This window comes from Eublepharis macularius, chromosome 9 (assembly GCF_028583425.1).
Source record: "Eublepharis macularius isolate TG4126 chromosome 9, MPM_Emac_v1.0, whole genome shotgun sequence".
NCBI lineage: Eukaryota > Metazoa > Chordata > Lepidosauria > Squamata > Eublepharidae > Eublepharis > Eublepharis macularius.
In genome coordinates, this window is record NC_072798.1 from 62,283,053 (window position 1) to 62,309,323 (window position 26,271).

General features: G+C 40.7%; 1 protein-coding gene across 4 annotated transcripts in view; it reads left to right on the top strand.

The window, feature by feature from the left end:
* Positions 1-26,271, top strand: part of ZFC3H1 (zinc finger C3H1-type containing) — a 51,633-nt gene that overhangs the window by 17,436 nt on the left and 7,926 nt on the right. For 2 of the 4 annotated variants that reach the window (XM_054988111.1, XM_054988112.1), the window contains exons 11-27: positions 891-1,009; positions 1,261-1,407; positions 2,468-2,642; positions 2,801-2,932; positions 3,728-4,276; positions 4,363-4,472; positions 7,154-7,285; positions 10,392-10,513; positions 11,653-11,754; positions 11,964-12,083; positions 12,789-12,972; positions 14,180-14,366; positions 19,540-19,731; positions 21,295-21,532; positions 21,986-22,091; positions 22,379-22,577; positions 25,180-25,274. In XM_054988111.1, coding sequence (XP_054844086.1) covers positions 891-1,009; positions 1,261-1,407; positions 2,468-2,642; positions 2,801-2,932; positions 3,728-4,276; positions 4,363-4,472; positions 7,154-7,285; positions 10,392-10,513; positions 11,653-11,754; positions 11,964-12,083; positions 12,789-12,972; positions 14,180-14,366; positions 19,540-19,731; positions 21,295-21,532; positions 21,986-22,091; positions 22,379-22,577; positions 25,180-25,274 — 2,909 coding nt within the window. Of the gene's footprint in view, positions 1-890; positions 1,010-1,260; positions 1,408-2,467; positions 2,643-2,800; positions 2,933-3,727; positions 4,277-4,362; positions 4,473-7,153; positions 7,286-10,391; positions 10,514-11,652; positions 11,755-11,963; positions 12,084-12,788; positions 12,973-14,179; positions 14,367-19,539; positions 19,732-21,294; positions 21,533-21,985; positions 22,092-22,378; positions 22,578-22,683; positions 22,784-25,179; positions 25,275-26,271 lie in introns of those variants that run through there. The other 2 variants (XM_054988113.1, XM_054988114.1) reach the window with 2 other exon arrangements.

Consider the following 26,271-nt stretch of genomic DNA (forward strand, 5'->3'; position numbering starts at 1 on the left):
AAAAGAAGTTAGGAAAGCCCATAACATAAGTGATTATCTACTGCAAACAGTTCTCCATCCTTCAGTTCAGCTTTTCCCAAGCATGAGAGGAGTATCTTCAGGAGGAGTTAAAAGATGAATGATCTAAAGGATTTGAGTACTCCCTGAACAAGGGGCAGCAGTCTCTGCTTCACTGCAAGTTGGTGTTGCCATAGAAGGTATAGGGGTAGAGTATCCAGATAAACCTCTTTTCAGTTTTTATCTATTGCCTTAGAATTGGTGCATTTGCCTCTGTTGAAGCTTCCTTAAGGCAGCAGATGATGTAGTAAGGTTATCATGGATTTGTCCAGGAACTGTTTGCTCTGGTACCCACTCTGAGATGCTGTTTTGTTTTTCCATTGTCCCTAGTGTGCCTGCTTTGTGACCACTCAGTAACATCAGAAGGGTGGATTTTCTGTGAAAGATTCTTTTAGTCTAGTATGTGGGAGAGGAGTCATGTTCACCCACAAGTAGACAGAGATGTAGCTTTGGAATGGAGGTCAAAGATCATGTTTGCAAGATATTTTGCTAGAGCAGACTGCCATAAGGTCTAAAGCTATTGTAGTTTCAGTTTTCTTTCTACTTCTTTGCAATCCCCTAAGTATTGAGGTTTTATAATATGGGTTAATTTATTCCATTAGTTCTTGCTGAAAGTATCTCCAAAACTGGAAAGGAACTTCCCCTCTGGAAGAGGATATTAAAGTTGGCTGGACCCATCTTTTGAGTCTGGGGATGAGTTAACTATTTTCTGCCTGTACTCACTTTTACAAAACAGAAGGAGCCTTTGAGTCAGTTCTCTTGCTTTCTTCAGTAACTTGAGTTCTTTAAATAGCTACATATAGTGTGTGTTGTTTTCAATCTTTCTGTTACAGGCATCAAAGCCCAAAGCACCTTTAAAGTCAGAAAAAGAGAACAATCCCATGAAAACCCCTGAGGCTTTGCCAGAAGAGAAAAAGTTAGAGTACAGACTCTTAAAAGAAGAAATTGCCAAGTACGTTTGTGTTACCGGCTAACGTTCAAGAAACCTGATGGAAGTTGTCAGGAAATAAAATTTACAGATTTTGGTTGGATGGGGCTGTTCCAGTTAGAACAAAATTATTCTTATTTTGCTAGATGTCCTGCAATTGGTCAGTTACAACAAACTTGGTTAAGTTCTTGGAATAAAATTTTCTGGCTTTTGTATGTGCAATTTTTAAAAAACCTAATACTAGCATTTTAAAAATGTGTGTTTGCATCTTTTAGTCGGGAGAAGCAACGCTTAGTAATAGCTGAGCCCCTGAAGACAAGTTCATCACCAGCAAACTCTGATGCCGAAGTTGATGGAGTTGGTAGGATAGCATTAGTAACGAAGCAAGTTAATGATGCAGAGGCAAAACTCAAAAGGCATAAGTAAGTCTGCGTGGTGTTATGTTAATCTTACATAGAAATACTTAATATGAAAAGATGGAGACGCTCCCTTTAGGGCAGAGTATCAGTCTGCCTTCTTTCCTCCACCCTTTTGTATATTTAAAGACGGGGGGGGGGGTTATATTTTCTCCCGTAACCTCACTTGCAGCTGTTTAAGCATTGTTGCAGTGCAGTTGCTCATCTAGCCCACTGACTTTAGTAGAAGGGTGTACTCCTGTTTAGGGTGGCACTGTTCATTCTTAATGACTTGTTGCCTTACCATTGTGGTTAACCAGAGGTACTTCTAAGGACAGTTCTCTACATGAGTTGAGAAGGGGAGGGGCGCACAAATCTGGCAGCAAGCTGAGTTCATGTATATCCTTACTGAATCCTAATTACTGCTGTGCCTGTCTCCTTTGCACCTTTCCTACTAAATGGCACCAGGTATTACCATTATTATCCAACTGCAAGAAACCCTAAGTAGTTAAGGGCACAATATGTGAGCACTATTGTTTTTTAGAGTTGTGTGTATGCTTAGTGCATTTTAGCAGAAGTTGCACCTTTCGTGGTGGTGGTATTGCATCATATGGTAACCGTTTCAGAGTTTTCATTCTACAGGTATTTTTTTAAGTGCTCACCTGCCTTTTTTTTTTTAGAAGATGTTTTTATTGGATTTGCGCTTAGACTTAAGGGAGTGTGGCGGGACAGTGGTCCTGCAGACTCAGAAGTGGTGTTTTTCAGAGATTTGATAAATATCAACCCAAGGGAGTTGATTTGCTTACACAGTACAAAGTTAAGGCTTGAGGGGAGGAACTATTTTTTAGTATGTCATTTTACTATTTCACATTTACATTTTCTTAAACTTACGGACTTGTTCTACTTTTAATTGAAATATTTGGTGTACAACTATTAATAAAAAGACTGGAGATCTTGTAGCAGAAGGTGCAGCGGAAATGCCAATGTTCAGAGTTGCTTGGGGGTGATAGCATGCTGGCTTGGTCTCAGAGAGGTATCAACTCTTAGAAAGAATGTCAGACTTGACCACCATTCCCTTTTTTGTCAGGCTTCTCTTGATGAAGGATGAGTCTGTGTTGAAACATCTCCTACAGCAAGAGGCAAAGAAGAAAGAGTCTGTTCGACTTGCTGAAAGCAAGATTGCTAAACTTAATGAGCAGCTGCAAGCAACAGAGAAGATACTAAATGCCAACAGAGTATTTTTGAAGAAACTTCAAGAACAAGTAAGATTTGTTCTTTAGCTGAGTAAATATTCCAGCTAGATATGATAATTGTCAAGAGCTTTCTGGTGCAATAAGATGGAGCTAATTGTATCTGTTTTCTTAACATGCTTTCTTTGATTCCATCATGCTATTTACTGAAAAATCTCAAAATGCTTCAGATTCACAGGGTACAACAACGCGTAACGGCTAAGAAAGCACTTGCGTTAAAATATGGAGAAGAGCTTGCTCGAGCAAAAGCACTGGCTAGCAAAGAAATTGGAAAACGAAAACTTGAATATGATCACTTTGGAGTAAGTTCTTGGAAAATAAGGGTTGCAGAAGGAGTAACTTTATGCGGTAGATTGTATCCCACCACTTTCAAATCACAGTCTAGGAAGCACAAAACGAAAAAACAAATTGAACTTCCATTTATGTATAAATAGCAATTTTTTTTGTTCGTTATAAAAAACATTTTCTGTAATTCTTATAAATATTGGCCATGGTTCAAGGGGAACATTCAACTTCATATGCTCAAGAGGGTTTGGTTTGTGTTTACTACCAGCTGTGCTCCTGGCCCACTGCCAAATGGCAGATTGTCACTTTTGAAAGAAGAGAGCAGTAAAAAAATAACAGAGCATGTTCAAGTCCTTGAGAGTAGCTGGAACCTAAAAGTTCAAATTTTAAGACTTCTCATCATGAATAATTACGTTAATAGAAATGTGACTGAACTTGTTGCTCTCCAGTGTGGTGTCGCCTTCTGTAGCTTATGCCTGTTTGGTAAAACAGCTGTTCATGATCAAGCAGAATCATTAACTTCACTCCATTACGTTGCTTTTAGTCTTTTGTGTCAAAGCTCCATAATTGTTGATTTAGATATGTGGGCTGTTCTGTAAGCAACATATACACTTGAGACCTAGCATAGCTTAATTTGAATGAAACCCTTATACGCTGTTACTGGATTTGTGGTAAATGATGTTGTGATTTTCTTGTAGGTATACTTTGGGAAGAGTTTAAATGCAACATTGAACTAGTTTGATATTTTAGTGTCTCTTGCCCACGTTTGAGTCAGTGCAAAAGTGTTAATAAAAATTTGTATGTTTTGACAGCCAAGCAAAATACTGAAATTGGAGAATTCGCCATCATCAAGTCCCAAGAAACATTCAGCAGAGCTGATTGCACTGGAGAAAAAAAGACTACAGCAGCTAGAATATGAATATGCTCTAAAAATTCAGCAGCTAAAAGAAGCTCGTACACATCAGACTAAGGACTGGTCAAATATTGTTCCTGTTGTTGAAGAAGAACCTGAATTTGCACTGCCTCAGCCTTCGCTTCATGATCTAACACAAGACAAACTGACTTTGGATATTGAAGAGAATTATTTTGATGATGAAATTTTATCCAGTTCTAACAGAGAACCAAGGAGGTCTTTCCGAGAATCCAATTCTTTTACTAAACCTAATCTTAAGCACGTAGACACCGCCAAGCAAGAAACTACGAGCAAACTTCCTAAAAAGGCTCTAGAGCAACCTGAGCTTTTTCTGGGTCTCAATGTTGATGAACTGAAAAAACTTTATGTGAAAGGAGATGGTTTGAAAGAGGTTTTAAAGAAAAATACATCTGTTATGGCATCTAATGAAGAGAACGTATGTGGTCAGGTAATTCTGCACATTAAATAAGTTACTTTGGATCGTTGTGGCTTGAATCTTTGTATCTTTAAACTATATGTTCTTCTATTTTCCAGGTAATAATGGTGGATGTAGACCCTTTTACAGTTCCAAGTAAACAAGCCGAAGGAAAACCACATCCATTTGGACACTATCATAGCCCACTTCTTGTTTTTAAATCTTACAGGTATGAATACTGAATTACTAAAACAGCATTATGTTGTCAAGCGTCTCTGGGTGTGAGTGGGGATTAATCTTGGAAATGGAAAAGCAATGGAGTAATGGAATGGTGCTGGAGCATAGAATTATAAAAGCACAACTGTATTGGTGATCCTGGGGTGGGGCTGATGGATGAAGATACCAAACAAGTACTCAAGGCAATAATACTATTATCCTTTTTTAAAAATCTTGCTTTTGTAATTATTGAGCTTTCATTTTCTAAAAAAATTGCATGGAAAAAAACCAAATTTTATTTTTCATTAAATAAAGAATCCTTCCTATGTATTCTACACTGGTGTAATACTGGTTGTTGTCTTGATGGATAGAGAGGGCACTGTCTGTGCAGCTTGTATGCAAGTGTTTACATTCTCAGCATGGCCTTGACAGTAAAATCAGTGCAGTATTGCATACATGGAAGGGCCGAATGTTATTTCCTCATCAAGTGAGTCTCTGCTGTCCACAAACAAAAACAATTCGGGTAAACCATCAAGTCAGAGGCAGAGCTTGCTTTCCACGCAAGCTCTGTCAAGGTCAAGGTCTGCTTCCATGTCCAAGGTCAGCGCATTGAGAGCTATATCCACGTCCTCACCCAGGCCATGCTAGAGTGTGACAGTGTTGAGTCAGACACGTTGACTGATTTGCTTGCATAAACATTTATTCTTTATTACCTTCTTCATAGTAGGAGGGGTCTCAGAGAGTAGATTGTCAGCACTAGTAAAACTTGAATAAGCAGTTTAAGCACAAGGAAAAAAATACCAAAGTATTCTTATGTTTGTTTTATTTGATTTATATCCTGCCCTCCCTGCAAATGGGCTCAGGGTGGGTTACATCAACCATAAATTACAATTTAAAATCAACATTAAAAACATACAATCAAAAAATTACAAAATGCAGTGACCAGGGTGGCGGTCTTCATCAACAGCAATCCCCTGCCTCTAATTCATGGGGGGGGAGAGGAACGAAGGGGCAGGCTCAAGTTTATTCATATAGAGGCTAAGATGACATTATGCCCCCCCCCCCCGGACAGGAAACTGGAAGGGAGGCTCAACAGATAAAAATGGGTGGCCTCAACCATATGCCTGGTGGAACATCTCTGTCTTGCAGGCCCGTCAGAAAGATAGAAGATCTTGGCAAGCCCGCGTATCAACAGACAGAATTCCACCAGGTGGGAGCCAGGACCGAAAAGGCCCTGGCTCTGGTTGAGGCCAATCAAGCCTCCTTGGGGCCGAGGACCACCAGTAAGTGTTTATCCAAAGGTCTAAGTGCTCTCTGGGGTACATATGGTGAGAGGCAGTCCCATGGGTATGCTGATCCCATTCTGCTCAGGGCTTTATAGGTCAAGACCAAAACCTGGAATTTGATCCGGAATTCCTCAGAGCCAATAATAAAAAGCTCATCCCTGCCTCAATCCTCATTTAAACAATTAGCTTATTTATTTGACCACTTATGCTTGGAGTCCAACTAACTGCAAACCTAACAGCAGGACACTTACTTAAACATCTAATCTCCACTGCCACACTAGCACTGATTTCAACCCTACCAACCATTGCAAGTCTGACACTTACTGTTCTACTTTTATTAACTCTTCTAGAAATAGCAGTTGCTATAATTCAAGCCCAACATCCAAACAATCTAACCACCTATAAGATTACCGCTATAAATGACTTTGACCATGATTTTAAATTTCTTTGATCAATTTTCAAGCCCACTAATCCTAGGAATTCCACTAACACCAGTAGCATTACTCGCTCCTGTCCTCCTATTATCAACACGAACCACCCTGCTAACAAACTGACTAACTATAATCCAATGTTGAACAACAAAACTATTTATTAAACAACTGATACCACCAATTAAACCCTGTGACCGTAAATGATCTGTCCCGTTCCTAACAAGGATTAGGATGGTTGGTGTGCCTGTTGGAAGGAGGTGTCCTAATGAGTTTGTTGGCTGGTTTCATAAACCAGTTAAGATGGTTATTAATCAAAATGGGACAGCAAGCCCTATGTTGAGGGCCAGTTGAGTTGTAGGAGTGAATGTATATGGTAATAGCCCTAATAGGTTTATTATTAAAAGGAGGGTTATTAGTGGGAAGAAATAATGTTGCTTTCATTGTTTCTTTATTTTCACTGTGTAACATGAAATGGCATAATTCTGCAAGGTGTGCTTATCCTGCATTACGTTCTTTTTGTCAATGAAGAACTTGTATGTGAACTCTTAACTTCATATGTGAACAGCAAGTATAAATACCTGCTCTGATTCAGAAGATGAGCTTTTATGGCTATATTTTTCTGTCTGTCAGTGAAGCTTTGTAGCAGAGTTAAGGGGCATTTTACACGTGATTAGCAAATAAAAGTGAAACCTTTACTCTGCTAGTGCTATTCTGATAACGCTCCTGAGATTTACGCAGCTGCTGATGGAATAATGCATTGTATAATGTACTGATGTAGATATAATAACCTGCACAGTTCTTAAGCATTCATTATCTCAGTTGGTGTTTCCACCTATCATATCATTGAGTTCTGTATATGTAAAATGTAAAATTGGTGTAGGAGTTAAATGTATCTTGTCTGGTGTGTTTAAAAACAAAGCACTAACTTGCTAATCTTGAAAATATTAACATCTTCATTTCTCCCCTTTTTGTTTTAGATTTAGCCCTTATTTTCGAACAAAAGAAAAGCTTTACCTCAGTTCAGTATCGTATAGCAATATGATTGAGCCAAAACAGTGTTTTTGCCGTTTTGATCTAACAGGCACATGCAACGATGATGATTGTCAGTGGTGAGTTACTTGTTTTCTTCTAAGATACTTTCAGTTCATCACTAACTTCCGCCAAGAAAGTCCAGGGTCACTGTGCCGAGGCAGGTAGTGGCAAACCACCTTAATTCATCTCTTGCCTTGAAAATCCCGTGGGGTCACCATAAGTCGGCTGTGATGATGGCACTTTACATAAGTAACATAACAATCTAAACATAAACCACAGAGCCACTATTCTGTACCATGTCAAATTTCTGACTGGACTTTAAGAATAGCCTCATATATAATGTGCTGCAATACTAAATCATTGAAATTGCAAAGGGATCTATGAAGTGACCAACTCCCTCATTTACAGAAGAGGTATAACTCTCATATCTACTGCAGTTAATCTTTCATTACAACTGTAACCCACCCACCCCGCCCAATAGCAAGCCCAGTTCTAAGAACATGGCTATATTATTTATTAGGGTAACAGATGAAAATTCGGTCAAAAATGTTTACCTTTCAGAGACCATCAGCGTGATCATTATCTTGATGATTTGGCTGCACTTTGTCCCTCATGCATTAGACCACTGCTTCCAGACACTGACTGAGAATGGGGACCACTGCTTCCCAGTCACTAAAAAGCAACCCTAGAGATGAGTCATTGTTTTGCTGATGAGACAGCGCTCCAATAATCCAGTGAATTAAAGATACATGTTACATAAGGACAGGGAGCAAATTCCTGTTTATAATGCTGAATTCCAGCTCCCCAAGTTGAGGCTGAAGCTTCTTCCTGACTGGGTCTCTGGTTCCACAAATAAATGTGTTGTATTTAACATTCATTTCAAGACGTCTGTTGAGAATTAGTCTATTTCATGGTGTTATTGATAGTATCTTTTTTATATCTAATCTGAAATCTCTGAAGTCAAAACTACTTAAATTGTTACGACAGGCTATAGGAAGATGGCTTCTGTTTTGCAAAATGTAAGTGAATAACACAGTATTTTAGTGCTGCTGCTACTTGTTTTTCTAGGGCACATCTAATTTGTACTGTGCCTAATCATGTTTAATTATAATAATCTCCATGGGGCTTGATGTTCTAATTCCTCTCTTCCTTGGTGTTTCCTACACCCTAGTTAGTGGGTCAGCACTTAACCTGCCCCTTAGAGGGAGTTGCATAGGAGCTCTGTCAGTCTGCAGTTTCGCTTTGGGTTGCTTCATGGAGTAGAGGCAGTTGGAATGCACTAGCTGGTAGTACCCCTTTTTTCCTGCTTTCACCACTCTTGTTCTAAAGTAGCTCTAGGCCGAGGTTTGTAACGTCTGGCATAAGGGGTGCACATATTTCTAAGGCATCTTTAAAACAAAAGATTGATGCTCTAAGGCATATTTGAAAATGAAAATGGATATTAGAATTTAGTTCAATAACCAGAGTTTGTTTATGGAATAGGAATAAATTACTATAAGTATTTACTGTTAATATTAAAGTACATTATAGCACAAAAGTACTGGAAAGTTTATAATACACATTAAGTCTCAGTACTCACATAATGCTTATGCTGCACAACATGTAACTTGAGGGCTCAAGTTAGATGTAAAGATAAGGACAGCAAGGACAATGGCGGAAGACGCGACCTATTCTGCTTGGGGTCTTCTGAGCAGGGAAGTGTCGAGATGGCTGATGATCCAAGCAGAATTTGGACCTGAAAGAAAACAAGAGGGTTTGGCATCCTAGGAAGCAAAGCTGTGTAAGGGAGCTAAGGGAAAACCCACACATATAATTGTGCAGTTACCTCAAGAAGATTTAGAGAGGAAAACCTGTGTAGCCGGGCAAAATTGAGATCCCAGGATACATAGTGGGAACATCTTAAGATCTGCAAACTGAGTGTTGATTGGGATGATAATGGCAGTTCTTAACAATAGGAGCTGGGGACTAAAAAAAATAAAACATTTGGATCTGGAGGAATATGGCATGGCCAGTAGAGTATTGTAACTAGAAACACCTTGACTGAGTCAGTAATAAAAGTCCAAAGGGCAGTCTGCAATACATGTTGGGGCAGTTTCATTCTGAGTTCTCTGTTATGCCGGAGGCTTTGCATTTTGCTTGTTTGGGTCGATTAAACTTGCCATTGTATCTTCACAGCTATAATTTGATTGTGCTGAGCAGCCTTCTTGTGCTTCCGCTGTGGTGTTTGTCTCTTCCTTTGTCTTGCAAATAGCCCCCAACAAAGGCTTGTACAGTAGGCATTGTTTCCCAGCCTTGTTTCCATGGAAGAACCCCCAAATTTTTTGAATCCCGAGGAATCCCTATCTATGAAAATGCTTACAGGCCAGAAAAAGTTGATGGAGGGGGAGCACTGTTCAATTACTGCTAAATTGTCAAGAAATTTTATTTGTAAAGAGCTGGCGTGTGTGTGTGTGTGTGTGCTTACATAAACTTAACTGCTATATTTTGACAGCTATTTAATTTAATTTATTATATTTATATTCCGCCCTCCCCGCTTTCGCAGGCTCAGGGCGGATTTTGAATTTTTCTTAGAATTTCAAACATTTTATTTATTCCATGATTTTTCCTGGAACTCCAAACAATGTCCTGCAGAACTGTGGTTGGGAGACACTGATCCAAGAGCTTGCTGGAACTGTTTAGCAGAATGAGTGGGTTGGTCAAAAGTCAAGGGTCGGAGACTGAGACAAATAAAATGGCATTGGAAAGCTAGTAGCAACAAAGAGCTGTGATTGGCTGCATCTTAGAATCATCATCTGTGCCATGGGAGGAGGCAGGGAGAGAAGGAGGAACTTCCATTGAAATCAGTGGGAGTGTTTTTATACTTGCACCAGCTTCATCACCACTGTAACGTTATGCTGTTGGTGTGCTGTGGTCCAAAGAGTCTTGGAGTACTAACTCCTATTGTGACACTACCCATTTCTGGCAAAGTCCCACTGCTCAGGTACAGTGGGGCTGGATTTCTGCTGATGCCAGATTTAAAATAACGTGTATAGCTGCATCTCACTATTTTGGAGCTTTGTTAATATCTGAATAAGTTTACTGACTACCCTTAGCATTGTATTGTAAGTGTAACTTAAAATAGAATTCTTATAGGGAGTTTCTTTGGTGTGCGCTGGTTTTTAGTTGGATTATTTCTTTTTTTAGGCAACACATGAAAGATTGTACTCTCAGCCGAAGGCAGCTGTTTGAAGATATTCTTTCTTACAATTTACCTTTGATAGGCTGTTCAGAAAAAGCCACTGATGAAGAGATAAGCACTGCAACAGGTATGTTATCTTTCATCAAAACAGTTTAGTTCTGCATGTTCCCTGTTTACATGAGTCAATAAAAGGTTTGTGTTTTAAATGCTGGTTTGAGTTGCAAGTTTTAAAAAAGCCTGGAAGTGCTGTACATGCGCAGCTGCTGGACTGCTAAGGGTTAATCTCTCACAGAATCAGAGAGCTTTGAGTGACAGGCTCTGATTGGGTCGTGTGAGCTGGAAAGAGGAGGTTTTCAGTCCTAGCTGAGAGAAGAATCAAATGTGAAGAGTTGGGAGATGGAGTCCTAATAGAGGGCAGTTTTAACACCAGCCGGAGAATTGGGGAAAGTTAGCAAGGAGGTTTGGGAAGTAGGTGCAGACTCCCAAAGGGGTAAAAGAAAGGGGAAAGGAGAGGAGGTTTTTCCCTATCCAGTCAAATAGGGGAGTTGCTCTAGAGAGTGAAGAGATCCCTGGTTGGGTGTGGTTGGAAACTGCCTGTGGAGCCCTTCAGATTCAGTCAACAACTGAAGGAAAGCACTGGTGTTTGGAGAGAAGGAGGTTGGGGTATTAGAAAGTGGGTACCAGTATTCCCAACTCCAAAAGAAAAAAAGAATACTAAAAATATACTGCAGTGTTTGGGGGGGGGGGGACAAAAGAACAAAAGCCTCAAAACATAAGCCTTTTAAGTATCTGTGAAGAGAACAAGATCTAAAGCCTGTGCATATTGAATTACCTCAGAAATTTTAAACTCCTGATTTCACCTGTCCTTTCCTCTCTAAAGTAAATAAACTAGTTAGTTGTTTTTTTGCTTTTAAAGACACCTCTGGTGCTATTTCTGTTTGAGGACCAGGGATTGTGATAGCTGGTATTAAAGCATAAGAAGTTTCTTAATGTATGCTTCCTTTTTAACCAGATTAGAGTTCAAATTTCTGCTATCCCCTAGTGTCTTGTAAGCCTGCTGTTCCTAGGAAATAATTTACTTAAAGTAACAACTAAACTTAATAAAAATTACAAATACGTGCTCTTGTATTGATTGTCACTAATGCCTGCTTGTTTATAGGTGTTTTTCCTTTAAGACTTCTGTAGTTACTCGTGAGTATATAAAAGGATTCATGTAAAATACGAATAGCAACATTTGTGTTTGAAATTATATCCATCTCATTTCAGAAAAATATATTGAGAAACTTTTTGGTGTAAACAAAGATCGCATGTCAATGGATCAAATGGCTGTACTTCTTGTTAGCAACGTCAACGAAAGTAAAGGTCACAGTAAGTAACTTTTAGGATATCTCAGTATAGCTCTTATATAGGTTTAGGTTTATAATGCATTTTATGGTATTTTGCAGAACTTTTTAACAAAGTCACTAGTAATTTCAACATATCGGTATCATAGGAGAGAAATAGTAGGACAGGAATTCTGCTTTGATTTTATGTAATAATACATTACGTTATTCAATTTTATTTTTGTTGCTTGACAGCCCCTCCATTTACAACCTGGAAAGAGAAAAGGAAATGGAAGCCCAAGTACTGGAAAAAACCCATTTTGGACAGTGGCTCCAGCAGTGAAGAGGAACAGTCCTCTGGCCCTATTAAATATGGTAACTTAACTATATTACAGCTAAATGTGGACTGTTGGAATATATGAATAAAATTGTGTGAGAAAATGTTTGCCTTTAACACTATTTGCTCTCCATATTATTGTTTTGACCCATTCTGCTCCTCCAGTGTTAAAATTTACACAGTGCAAGCCTAGCACAATTACCCCCTTCTAGGTTCATTGAAGTCAGTGGTCTCTGGAGGATATAACTCTGTTTTGGATTCCATTGATGACTCCTAAAATGTGCCTATTTGGGAACCCTTGTAGAGCTTTTATTAGCTGTGCCTTTCTAGTTGTTAGTAGTCTGAGGTCTGATGTTATAATATTCTTAGCGATTCAAAGTCTTGTCCTCTAATGGTCAGATGATGACAACTAGAAAACATCTTAAATCTGTAGCATTGATGGCAGTCTGATTCAGCAATGAATTCTGTAAGAATCTGAAGAATGGCAGTTGCATATTTAGTGAAGCTTCTAATATATATATGATCAGTACTACTTTTGTTAGCCGTATACTATTTAAGAATGCTTAGTTTTGTTCAGTTCTCTTTTGCCTTTCTAAAGGTAAAGCAGTTTTTCATGAAAGGCACAAAGTACTCTGTCTTTTGCTATGAGAATTGCTGCAGTCACCTTTCTCGATAATGCATTTCTGCTCGGGAAGATCTTTGTTTCAGATATGAAAATTGCAGCATTTTTTTATTTTTTGCAGCTTCTACAATAGAGAACAAAGTAAATGTACCAGCTCTGGATACTGTTGTAACTCCTGATGATGTTAGGTATTTTACAAATGAAACTGATGACATTGCTAACCTGGAGGCAAGTGTACTTGAGAATCCCTGTGATGTTCAACTTTGGATCAAATTGGCATATAAGTATCTAAATCAGAATGAAGGGTAGGTAATTCTTACCTCACGAACAAATGAGTTGTACTTTCTGTTGAGTCCTCATCAGTGCTGCTATGATCAGCTCTCCCCTTCCACTAGCTTCAGGGGATCCTTTTTTGGGGGCCAGGCCTCAAGCTGATTATTGTTTAAAAACAATTGGAAAAAAGTGATTATATCTCTGGACCTGTGAGAGTTTCAAGAGGATGAGTAATAAAATATTGGAATACTTAAACTAAAGATATGACTAACTTCAGAGTAGAACAAGTATATAGCTTTTAAATGAGGGTGGAGAGTGGATTAGTCATTGGCTGTAGATATTCCATCCAGGGCACAGCCAGGAATCCAGTCCAAGTGCTAAATAGAAATGAAAATTTAATTAATTTAATTTATTTGATTTTTTACATGCCTTCCCCACAAGTGGGCTCAGGGCTGGTTACAACACTATAGTAACAATAAAACAATTTTAAATACAGTATAGAGAGGTAAAAACAGTCACATTATCAAGTTAAAACAAGTTATCCACAATGGCTACCAGTGTTCACAATACACCCAATTAAACAAATTGTTATAGGGTAGGGCAGGCAGATGATATATGATGTTAATAACAGGTATACCACAGATCACAGCAGGGGAGGATACTGGTATGATGTAGTTGTTAATGTCAGACTAGGTACGGAAGGCCCAGATTTAGATCCCCACTCTGCTATGGGAGCTCGCAGGGTTATCTTTCGGCCAGCCACATTCTTAGCCTAATTTCCCTCACAGAGTTGTGAGGATAATTGAAAGAGGAAAGAACTGTAAACTGTTGTGGGTCCCCATTGGGGAGAAAAGGAGGGGTATTTTGTTATGGCAGAGATGAACTCAATTTCTGAGACTATGGGGGTAATAAAGTGGTCTGTCTACTGTTTTCTAAAATGGAAGTGATAGAAGAGGCAAATTCCTGTTTTTAAAATGAGGTGACATTTCGGAGATGATACAAAATTCCTTATCTTCCAAGAAGGAACTGATAGGTATCTGGAGATTGACTACAAACCACTCATGCTTTTGGATACCTTTTAAGTTTGGTGTAAGTGCCTTTCTTACCCTCCCCGTTGTAGAACACTCAAATGCAAGAGAAGAAAAACCAGAGTGTGCAGGGGTGTTGGACTAAAGATTAAACGATGAGTGTGACAAAATGTACAATACTTTAGTTGGTTTTTTTGCTTACATATTGCAGCTCCTCCTCCGAATGTTTGGATTCTGCTTTAAATGTTTTGGCTCGAGCACTAGAAAACAACAAAGAAAATTCTGAAATTTGGTGTCATTATCTCAAGTTGTTTTCAAAAAGGGGAAGCAAGGAAGAGGTGCAAGAAATGTGCGAGACAGCAGTGGAATACGCTTCTAGTTACAAGATCTGGTGGACTGTAAGTTTGATCTCTTGAAACTTAATGTCTGCACCAGAATTTACCAGCGTGGGGTGGGGGGAAATGGTATCTGTGCATACAGTGCACTGTGTGTTACTTACCTGTAAACATTTGTTTTAAAGAATTTCTTGTTGCAGAAGTTCAGCAGGCATTAATCAGTGAACTCTTGTTTGCGTGTATGATTTGACTTGCTGTTTGCTAACAGATGGGGTTGAGTGCTATGAACTGCAAGTGGAAAGCACTCCTGGACTCTGCAACCTCTCTGCAATTCCCAGCAAGCTGTTGTGTGGGGAGGGGTTAAGCCTTAGAAACAAAATATCACAAGGGGTTGGACTAAGGTGGGGCAAGAGAATCTGGTGACAGTGCCCCTCCACCTTCTGTCAGTGTGTTTTGTCCATGAGTCTCCCCAGACGCTAAGTCTCAGAGCCGGCTGCTGGCAAAGGCAAACACTTGCGGTTTGTAGAGTCAGACCCATAGTTAACTCAAACATAGCAAAATGTACCCCTTCCATGCACGCACACGTTTGGTTCCGAAAGATAAAAAGACTTCTCAGCAGTATTCAACGCAGTGCAGCAAGTTGCAGTCAGAAGCAATCATCTGGAATTTCCCTACATGTTCCCACAGTAGCGCTACCTCAAACAAAATGTATTATTTAAGTGCCAGAAGAACAAAGCTATAGAAACAAAAGGAAAGATTATATCCTATTGTAAAATATTGTTTTTGCTTGAAGGTAGGAATACATTGTGAGACATTTGGGGTACTCTCCTACTCATCATCCCTGGAAGCGGAGTGTAGGCTGATTTTTCTGTCTGTGACAGGAGAGTGCCCGCCAACCTCAGCATGGGAGCGCTGTGGATTTTCTTCCGCCCCTACGGAGCTATGACTGTCTTTCTAGTCTGTCTCTGTAAGCAGTGGCCTCATGCTTTGACGGGAGCATCTGCTGACCAGTTCTTGAATCAAAGGTTTCTGTGCAGTGAGACTGCTGATGCGATGTCTTTCTCAGATGGCTTCATAGAGTCTAGTCTCTGACATTAAAGTGGCTACATTCTCCAGTCTGTAAACTAAAATAGCTTGAGAGACAATTATTAGCATCTGGATACTCTCATGAGTTTGTGGCTCTTGCCATGAGAGATGTGGCAACTGAAGTGCTAATGGACAAAGCCCATGGCCTCATGCAGTTGGCACAGGACTGCATCCATGATTGAAAGCCCGGAGGAATAGAGAAAGGATTCCCCTACATCTCTGTAGAGCCAGCAGAAGTCTCCCCATCTTGCACACACTACAGATTCCCACACATGTTAGGCCTGTCCCTGGCAGGCATCCCCTGCTGTTCTTGGGCTTCAGAAGAGCATGACTGATTTTGGTGCCAAAACAAGAGTTTTCTTCTGCTTTCCTCCTTGCAGCCTTAGTCTCTGTGCCATGGTTAGCTGCTCCCTCCTCCTGGGGAATACTTGGTCATGAGAGCAACTGTGAGGCTCAAGAACTGGTTAACAGATGCTCCCACCGAAGCCAACTAGCATCTTGGCCCTTTTCGGGGGGGGGCGGGGGGAACAAGCTATTTGGGGATTAGCTAGATAATATTCTTGTTGAGACCGGCAATAAGAAGAAGGCTGTGCCGTTCTCTAATAACCAAAATGACAGAAAGCCGATGTTCTACAGCAGCCAGTCTTTTCGCACCCATAGAATGCTCCCAAGATTTCACAATTACTGCAAGAGGTCTTCCTGGAGCAAGCAATGTCAAGGGTACAGATACTTCAATCAGACCCAATCAGCAATTCTGTCATCTGGACAGTCCAAAGGGGGGCAAGAACCATCAGCAGAGCAACTGACTTCAGGTTCCTGCCTATGGAGAGTCATCTGCAGTTTTTCTTTCAGACCAGGGGGAAGTGCAGTTCAGACAGGGTCATCAACACATTCACACTAGTATTCCCTAGAATTTTTCTTATCCCCCTTGGGACCAATACCTACAGTCCCCAAGTTCCAAACACCAGGTTAAACAGCAATGCACAAAAGATGCTATTCATCATCTATTGAAAATAAAGCTGTAGAGCCTGTCTCTTGGTTACCAAGATGCTCTAGGGTTTACTCCATCTTTTTTAGTTTCCAGAAAGAAACAGAGGACAGAGGGCCATATTGGCCCTCAAGTTTTTCAACCAGTTTCTGAAATACAAAAACTTCAGGATGGAAACCCTCAAAATTATAGCTAGCCCTTCACCCAGGGGACTTGATGACATCAATTGATCTCACAGAAGCATACTTACATGTTCTAGTTTGCCTGGTCACTGTTGCTTTCTCAGATTCTGTTTCAAAGGGAGGCATTTTCTGTTCAGAGTTCTCCCTTTCAGATTGATGTCAGCCCCCCCCCTCCCTTGAGTGTTCGTGAAACTGTGGTTGCCCTGATAGCGAACTTCATGTAGGGCTATGACTACATCCTTAACAATATTCTCATCAGGTCACCATTTGAAGCTCAAGCTGTGTGTGATGTGTACAGGACTATTCACTGCCTGGAACAGCATGTTTTTTTCATAAACTCCAAAAAGTTAGCTCAGCCCCTTTCGGCCAGTTTTACACCTAACAATTACAGACTGGGTTCTCAGCAAAGTTTTCATTCCCCAGGATAAGGAAATGAGATGATGACTGAAGTTCAAAGGGTGCGCTCAGCCCACTCAGTGGATTTGATGTTTATAGCACAACTACAGGGCTTGATGATAGTAGCAATAGATTCAGTTCCTTGGGCAAGGGCTCATTCTTTTCTCCTACAGTGGATGTTACTGCCATTCTAAAAGGGCATCATGCTCAATTGGCACCTTCAGATGGAGATGAAGTTTTTACTCCAGTGAGATCTGAAATGATGGCTGATGGAGCATCACTAATGCAGGGACAAGTGAATGAAAGTGATGGTGAATGTGCAGATCACCACCAACACCATTCTCTCAGGCTACACCCATTGTTTCTGGGGTCATGTCCAAGGCCCCTGGAGTCCTACAGAAGTAGCAGGTTTCGGGAACTCAGGGCCATCTATTTAGCCCTTTAATCTGGATAATGTTTGTCCATGTGAGGACTGACAACACAACAGCAAAGGCTCATGTGAATCAGCAGGGAGCACTCCAGCATTCTCCAATGAGAATGCAATGAGAATGCAACAATGAGCATTCCAATGAGCATTCCAATGAGAATGCAACAACAACAACATTGTTGCAACAAATTTAATGAATGCAACAAAATTAATGAGATGGGCAGAGAATCACTTCTCCTCTTTAAGAGCAGAATATGCATAAGGGCCTCAGCATTCAAGCTGACTGGCTCAGTCGCAGTATGTTGGACCTGAGTGAATGGTCAGTATTTCAAGCTTTGGCCCTGAAATACAGCAAACGAAATGAATCGCATCTCCAAAGAATGCCAAACTGCCCCGGTTATTCACCAGGTATTGGTGCCAGAAAATGGAGCAGTTGGATGCCCTGATGGCAGAGTGGCCACCCGATCTACTGGGTACCTCCCCACCCCCCACCCCGGTTTTATGTTGGCAAGGCTTCTCAAAAGACATGTTGACTCAAGGCCCAGTTTGCCACGTAGATCCAGAGTGACTCTGACTGACATTTGAGTGGGAAGTTCTGCTGAAAGAGGGTGTCTCTGAACCTGCCAGTCAAACTATGTTAGCATCACCTAGGCAGATGACATCCAAGGTGTGACTATACTTGGAAAACTTATGTGAGCTGGTGTAGGAGAAAAAGCTTCCCAGCAAGAAGACCCAGTCTTGCTTGTGTTACAGCCTTTCTAAAAGATGGCCTTGCCCAAGATCTAAGACCTTACACCCTGAAGAGGCTGGTGGCAGCTCTTACATGGGTCCTTCTCCACTAGAAGGTATCTGTCTCCAATGATTAAGTGCTTTCTAAAGGGAGCAACACTCCTCCAGCTTCCAGTAATTCACCGGTTTCCCTCCTGGAGACTTCATGTGGTTCTACAATCCTTGACCCAAGCTGCTTTCAAGCCTGTCAGAGAAACTTCTCTAAAATATCTCCCCTTGAAGGTCTTATTTTTGGTAGCAGTGACTTCAGCCAGGAGGGTCTCAGAACTAGATGCCCTATCTATTGCAAAGGGATTATGTACATTCCATTAGGACAGTGTACTGCTCTAGTCTGGTCCAAACATTAAGCTAAAGATTAACTCAGCCTTTTATCAGGCCCAAGAAATCAATCTTCCATCTTTCTGCCCGAACCCATTGCACCCAAAGGAGAGAAATTTGCATTTGCTAGACCTGAGATGTACTCTTTGTATTTACGTTAGGCGAACTAGATCTTTTCACCTTTCTGACAGTTTGTTTGTGGCTTAACATCCAGTCATCAAAGCTACCAAAAACAACACTGAGCAAATGGATTGGAGAATATATCTCATTGGCCTACTCTTCCCAAGGGCTGAAGATCCCAGAGGGTATCACTACTTACTCATTCTGTAATGTGGCAACCTCCATGGCCTTTGAGACTAATGCTTCAGTTGCTGATATTTGCAAAGCTGCAATGGGGCTGTCGGTGTCCACATTCATCAGATATTATAGGCTGAACTCCATGGCCTCAGCAGATGTAGCCTTTGGACAGGAGGTTCTGCAGCAGATGGTCTTAATTTTTCTGTGCTTAATATGGCAGCTGAGAGCCCACCTTGTTTGGATGTACTGCTCAGCAACATCCCAAAATGTCCTCCTGACCTCAAGCAAAAATGAAACATTGGACTTGCAATGAAGGTTTATTTTGCTTCAGGAAGAGGACATGCTTCTCCCAATCTTGTGGTGGTGAGGGGAGGGTTCAGTTCCTTAACTTGAGGGATTGCTTTGACCACCATCCCTTCTACTGTCTCTAAACATCACTTTCTTTGTTTGTTGTTCATCCTGGTGGCATTGTTCTGTTGTTGTGTCATGTTCATTGTTCGAGCATTGATGACTGATGCAGTGTTTTCTGTTGGTTGGGGAAGACTAACCCAGAAATGCATGCAGTGTGGATTGGATATTTGTTAGGAAAATCTCCAAACTGGAGTCAGAAAGATCAGCCTACATCCTGCCTCCAAGGAGGATGGGTAGGAGAGTACCCCCGATGTCCCAGAATGTCCTTTCTTCCTCAAGCGAAATGAATCTTCACAGTAAGTCCAATGTTTCATGCTCCATTAAAATGTCTTCTCTGTTCAGTTTCTAAATTTGGAAAACTCATTTGATGGAAAGGATTATGTGTGTGGAAGAATGTTGCAGTTCTTAATGGAAACTCCGAAGTGTGAAGAAAACTTTGATCTTCGATCTTTTCACTTGCTGGAGATGTTGCTGTACAGAGTTCATTTAAGCATCTTTACTGGAAGATATCAAAATGCTGTTGCTTTATTCCAGGTACTTGTGTGTGATGTCACATTGATTTATATATTCTTCCAAATGATTGTCATTAATGTTCATTGATATTTTTATGATACGTAGCATTATTTATAGATGAACACTGGTATCTTCATCCAGAGAATGAAGTATCAGAAAACAGCAGTGGCAATGAGTGTCTATTTCTAAGAGCTCCTTCACATGTTTCAAGAAAGGAAAACCTGTTTTACCAAGTAGATTTCTGAGCAGCTTCAATAATGGGTATAGTGGAGGCATATGGATGAAAGTACCCAGTAAAATCCTGCCCAGAGCTTCGCCTAGTTCTCTCTAGACAAACAGGAATTAGTTTTTTCTGTAATGTGGTTTTTTCCCCTAGTCCTTGTTACGCATCTTGCCATCTTAATAATGACAGCTCTTCTTGTCTAAAACCTTTAAGTGCAGTTTTTTCTTCACTGTACGCCTAGCTGCTTTACTCTGGGATTTAGTCTACTTAACTTGGGTATCTTACATGCATAAAGAGTACTTTGCTTAGAAGCAAATGCATATATTCCCCTTTCATTTGGCATATTAATTCTGTTTGTATATTGTACATGTCAGATCAAGGGGAAAAATTTAACAGGCATATAGGTACCATATTGAAATCTATGCAGAGTGCTGGCATCTGACTTCCATTAGGGACTTGAAAAATGACCTCAATCCAGCAAGCCTGTTCAGACTTTAGCTAGCAGATGGAGTGTGGTTTGCGAGACTTTTAATGTAACTTTTGTTGTCCTCCCCACCCCGGCCCGCCACTGTGTGTGTGTGTGTGTGTGAGAGAGAGAGAGAGAGAGTGAGTGAGTGCGAGAGGGAGTGAGTGAGTGCGAGAGGGAGAGAGCGAGAGAGCAAGCGAGCATCTTACATCTATATTACTGGATTAAGGGGGAAAGGGAAATGTGAAGTAGAATATAAAGTCTGAATATAAAAGTCCAGTTTTATAAAACTTCCTCTTAGCTCTAATTTATTTGACCCTAAATGTTGAGAGGTTAAAAGAATTCTGATTATCAGAGCTAGGTTTGTATGTTTTATGCAAGGTGTCAAAAGTATGGTGCTTGACACTGAAAGTGTGTTTATTTTCTCATATACAAGGAAGCTGATACTCTTCATAATTGTGGTCATATCACTCAAGTTCGCACAGTTCATGGATATTTCTGTTTGGGGACCCATATTGCTGCCTGCCTGTGCTCCAACTTATATTACCTGTTCCTCTGTCTCATAACCTACCTGTACACTTACATAGAAATGCCATTAACAATATATAAATTTTTCCTCATGTGCTCCTCTTTTTTTCATCCTCAAACACATAGTTATAGCTGCAATGCATTTGAGACCCAATTTGTTGATTGGGCGAGGCATGATGAATCCTTGTGTGTGCACACACATGTACACATACACACAAGTACAAAAATCCTGATGGAGTATGATCATGGGATATTTTAAAAAATGGTATTTAATTCAATCTCTGGAATGCCTTTGAAATTTGGAAGAATAGATATAATATAGCGGAGTTACCTTGATTGGTTTCTGTTGCTTTTTCTTTCTCCACAGAATGCTCTGAAGTCAGAAAATGATGAGGTAGTCGTGCAACACCTCGCCATCAGTGACCGCTGTTTAGCTTGGTTGTCTTATATACATCTAATCGAATTTGGTGACCTCCCTATCAAGTTCTGTGATCCTGCAAATAGCAACCCCTCAAAAATAATGAAAAAGAAGCTGTTTTTAATACCTTGGAAAAAAGCTGAAGATGTGAAGACTAATCCTGATATGCTGTTAGCGGTCTTTGAAGGTAATTCTATCAGTGTAAATTATTGAACAATAATTTATTTATGATACCATTGCCTAGCAGCATACCTGTAATAATTATAATTTAGTAACAGTACCTTGTTTAACATTGGTGAGGCTGTTACTGGTCTTCATTGATTGGCAGCCAGTTTTCATGTGCATGGGACATACACAAAGACAGTCAGACTGACTAGACTCACTGTCAGTTGTAGATGAGAACAAGGGGCTATATTAATCCCTGGAGACACTTTGAACTTTTTATGGTTTCAAGAAGTCTGTGGTAAGGTTGTTTTCTTTGCCTCCTTTCCTCTTAATTTTTTCTTTTCCAAGGATGTACATCATTTGATGGTGGTGGGCTGTTGTCCACAAAAGTTCATGCCATAATCTGTTTGCTCTTAAGTTGTTCCTGGATTCCTGTTTGTCTTCTTTTAAAACTAAATCTGTGTTCCTCTTTTAGATGCCATTCAGTCATGTACAAGTGAGAATCCTGAAGATGATGAAAAAATAGTTCTCTGTCTTCCTCTCTATAGGAATATGATTCTTTTGCAGCAGCTGCTAGAAAGGTAGAGGGTTTTGTTGTTGTTGTCAAGATAGCACTTATTTTCTTAAGATTACTGAGAATATATAATGATACAATAATGTATCAAAATGTTATCTTCCTGTACTCATAGTACAGTGTGAAGTGTTCCTGTTGTGGAAGTAGGAGGCAGGTTGATGCACAAACTCATCTTAAAGGTAGTGTTTGTTCTAAAGTGTTAACTCATTCATAACAAGCTTCTGTAGATGTCCTCTATGGATCTTTTTATGCACCTTTTGCATTGTTACATTATTTGTACTGTTTTAATTCCAGGTGGGATGCAGCCATTGAGATTTGTAAATCACTTCTGAAATTCAGCCCTGTTGATTGTCAACTGTTGGAAACTCTGGTTGGGTTGTACTTGCGGACAGCCCAGATTGAGAGAGCTTGTGATGTTTGGCTTACTGCATTTGAGAGAAATCCTCAGAATGCTCAGGTGTTCTATTTTATGTGCAAATTCTTCATCTTGCAGGTAAAATAGCTTCAATTCAAAATGTTTCAAACATTATTTGGAATTCAATTAAATAAGAAAAGTGTCTATAATATTCAACAGTAAACACAATATGTCTGTATTCAAGGATATCAAAGAGAGTTTTCAGAGGAGAGGCATCCTACCTGTTCTCTCGACCCTTGCCTTTGTGGCTCACTGATAAAAGCTGTCAGAAGGGGACTGGAAGAGTGAGTAAGAGGAGTGGTATATATATATATATATATCCTTGAGAATGGGAATTGTACCACCCCTGTTCAAGGTAGCAATTAGCGCTGTGTTGAAAAAGCCCTCTCTGCGCCCAACTGTGTTGAAAAACTTCTGGCTAGTCTCCCATCTTCCTTTCTTGAGCGAGGTGTTAGAGTGATTGCCTCTCAGTTGTAGGGGTTCTTGGAAGAGCCTGAATGTCTAGAGCCTGAATGTCTACAGCCAGTTTGGTGTAGTGGTTAAGAGTGCGGGACTCTAATCTGGAGAGCCGGGTTTGATTCCCCACTCCTCCACTTGAAGACAGCTGGGTGACCTTGGGCTAGTCATGGCTCTCTGGGTTAGTAGAAGAGTAGATCAGGAACTTGAGATCTCTCCTGTTTGGGATGGGACTATACTTCCTTTGAAAGGTCAGGTTCACTGCTTGGGAGTGAATGAATGAATGAATTTATTTGCAGTCAGAGACCATAACAATAGCAATACATCCTTAGCAATCAATAGAATAGCTTGGGAGTGCCACTTGGCAGAGCTGTCATCTGGGAAACTAGATGGCTGCTGTGGTTTGGAGTGCTTTTGCCCATCTTTGGCTGGTACATCAGCTGCACCTCTTTCTGGCTCAGTCAGATCTGGCTCCATGCCTTAATTACACAGGACTATTGCAGTGTGCTCTGCTTGGGAATACCTTTAAAGAGTGTCCCAAAGCTGCAGCTAGTGCAGAATGCTGTGGCTAGACTGCTGGTTGGGGGCCACATGTTGGAATCATGTGACCCCCCTCATATTACCACAATTACACTGGCTACCAGTCCGCTGTTGAACACAGTTCGAAGTGTGGGTTTTGGCCTTTAAAGCTCTACCTTACTAGGGACCAGTGTATCAAAAGGACTATCTTCTCCCTGATGTTCCTGACTGGGAATTAAGATCATGGGGAGAGGTCCTCCTGACTGTCCCGTCAGCTTGGGTACACAAGAGAGGACCTTTTCGGTGGCAGTCCCCAGGGAAGTGTGCCTGGCCTCTCCACTATCAGTCCAGGTAGCTGGAGACGTTTTTATTTAGAACTTCTTTTAATTAACTTTGTTTTACTGTTACTGGAAATCCGAAAGTATGTCAACTTTGTTTTTATCTATTACTGATTTTTATTCATATGTAAGCTGTCTTGAGTTCGTGTATGATAGAAAGGCAGCTAACAAATGTTATAAATAAATAGTTAAAATGAAATTATTTTACTGAGAGCTGGGCTTAGGGTTGGATGGATTTTTCGCTGTAAATTAGGGGTGTGCACTTCGATTCTCAATTAGGGTTTTTAACCTGAATCAGGCTGATTTGTAAAGATTCAGGATTCCTGAATTGGCTCCAGCATTACTGAGCCGATTGGGGAATCCTGAAGCAAAGCTTCCCAAAGTGATTCGTATCCCTACGGGAAGTTTTGGGCAAAGAGCAACACTTCCCGCTTGCAACCAGCAAGAAAAATGTTGCTTTCAAACACCAGCCACTTTTCAGTGGATGGGAGAGGAATCTCCCTTCAGCTGGAAAAAATGGCTGGCATTTGAAAGCAGCAACACTTTTCTTGCATGGCAAGAAACATGGGACCCCTCTCCTCCCCCTCCCCTCAGCTGAAAAAAAGCACTGACATTTGAAAGCAGCAACACTTTTCTTGTCGCAAGAAAAGTGTTACTGCTTTCAACCTCCAGCAGCTTTTTCAGCTGCTGGAGGTTTCACCTCTTCCATCAGCTGAAAAGCGGCCAGTGTTTGAAAACAATACTTTGCTTGTTTTTTGCACATGGCAAGAAAAGTGCTGCTTTGAGCTTTGGTGTGCTTCATAAAGATTCTTGAATCTTTATGGAGCATTCCGAAGTGTTTAAACACCCAAATCCCGAAGCGGTTTGCTGCTTCAGGATTCGGGTTATTTCAGATTGTTTTCCTGCTTCAGGTAAAACCAAAGTGGGAAACCCAAATATTTTTTGGGTGCACATCTCTACTGTAAACACTAGAAAGAGGGACTGTGGACCTGACCAGTGCCATCATTTGGGTAGCACAAAAGTATTACATGGAAGCTGCAACACTATGACTTGTAAAAGAGTAAAATAATTGCATGTACAGGGATGAGGGAAGCAAGTTCATCTCATCTTGGTTAAGGTTCATGATAAATGCTAGTTGTTTTCCACTGAGATCAAATAGTTCATCCTTGATCTATGAAACAAGTGAAGCTTTTCAAGAAGATGTACAAGGTATTCTAATTCTGCCTTTGCTTGTATAGAATGGTTGCCTTTGAGTATCCCTCCTGAATTGCAGCTTTATTTAATGATTGCGTTCAAAGATTCATAAAAAGCATACCAGAGTCTTGTGTTGTGATATATTTTAATGTTGCTTCTCATTTTTCTGACAGAAAAGATCAGACAGTATTCCACCTCTCCTGCAAGCTTTTGTTGCAGCATTCTTTGAGTGTGCACTCCAAGAGCATAGTCCTGTAGATCTGTTACGGTGAGTCAGCCGTTCAGGCCATGCTGCCATAAAACCTAGTGATTTGCTTGTGTTAATTGCAAACTTATTAAAATACATGTACAGTTTAAATACCTGATTCTGTGGGAGCAAGAATCAGATATTTAAACTGTCAGAGGGACAAGGAAATTCTCCTCGCCTCTCTGACAGTGGGCAGAAGGAGCCCCGCGGCACCGGCTCTGCCTGCTGTCAGAGGGACCAGGGGAGTCTCTCTTCATTCCTGACCTGTCAGAAGCGGCCCCTTGGCAGCGCTGGCTTTGCCCACTGTCAGAGGGACGAGGGGAGTCTCTCCTCGTCCCTCTGACACCAAGCAGAAGCAGCCCCGCAGCACCAGCTCTGCCTGCTGTCAGGGGGACAGAGAGAATCTCTCCGTCCCTCTCACACCCAGCAGCAGCAGCCCGGTGGTGCTGGGGTGGGGGGGTGGGGTGTTTAAAGGGCCCTCCTCCTTGCACGTGGCAGGAAAGGGCCTGTTAAACTATCAGCTGGCAGGCAGCAAGGGGGAATCCCCACCTGCCAGCTGATAGTTTAAGAGATGTTTAAAGGGCCACAAACACCGAACATGTTCGTTGAGGGGACATGTTCACTTCTGTTCGTTGTTCGTGGATGGCAACGACCAGAGTGTCGTGTTTTTTTCCCGTTCATGCCCATGTCTACTCATAAGTAGCTGTGACTTAAAGGGTCTAACTTAATGGGCCCTAGCATCCTTTTTTAAAAAATTGAAATTCTTAAGGCACAAAAGTCATCTATTGAATTGCATACTCTACAGCTTTAAGCATTACCAAATTCAAATATTAAGTACCTTTTAACCGTTGCTGTGGTATTCCTTTTTTGAATCTTCAGTTAGAGGCAATTGAAATCTTAAGGTAACTGAAGTAGACAAAAAAATATCAGCAGTGTATGTTAGTTCTCTCTTTTGTGACACCTCATATAATTTTATTTGTTATGATCTTTGGCATTTTGCCTTTGAAATTAGTTGCTG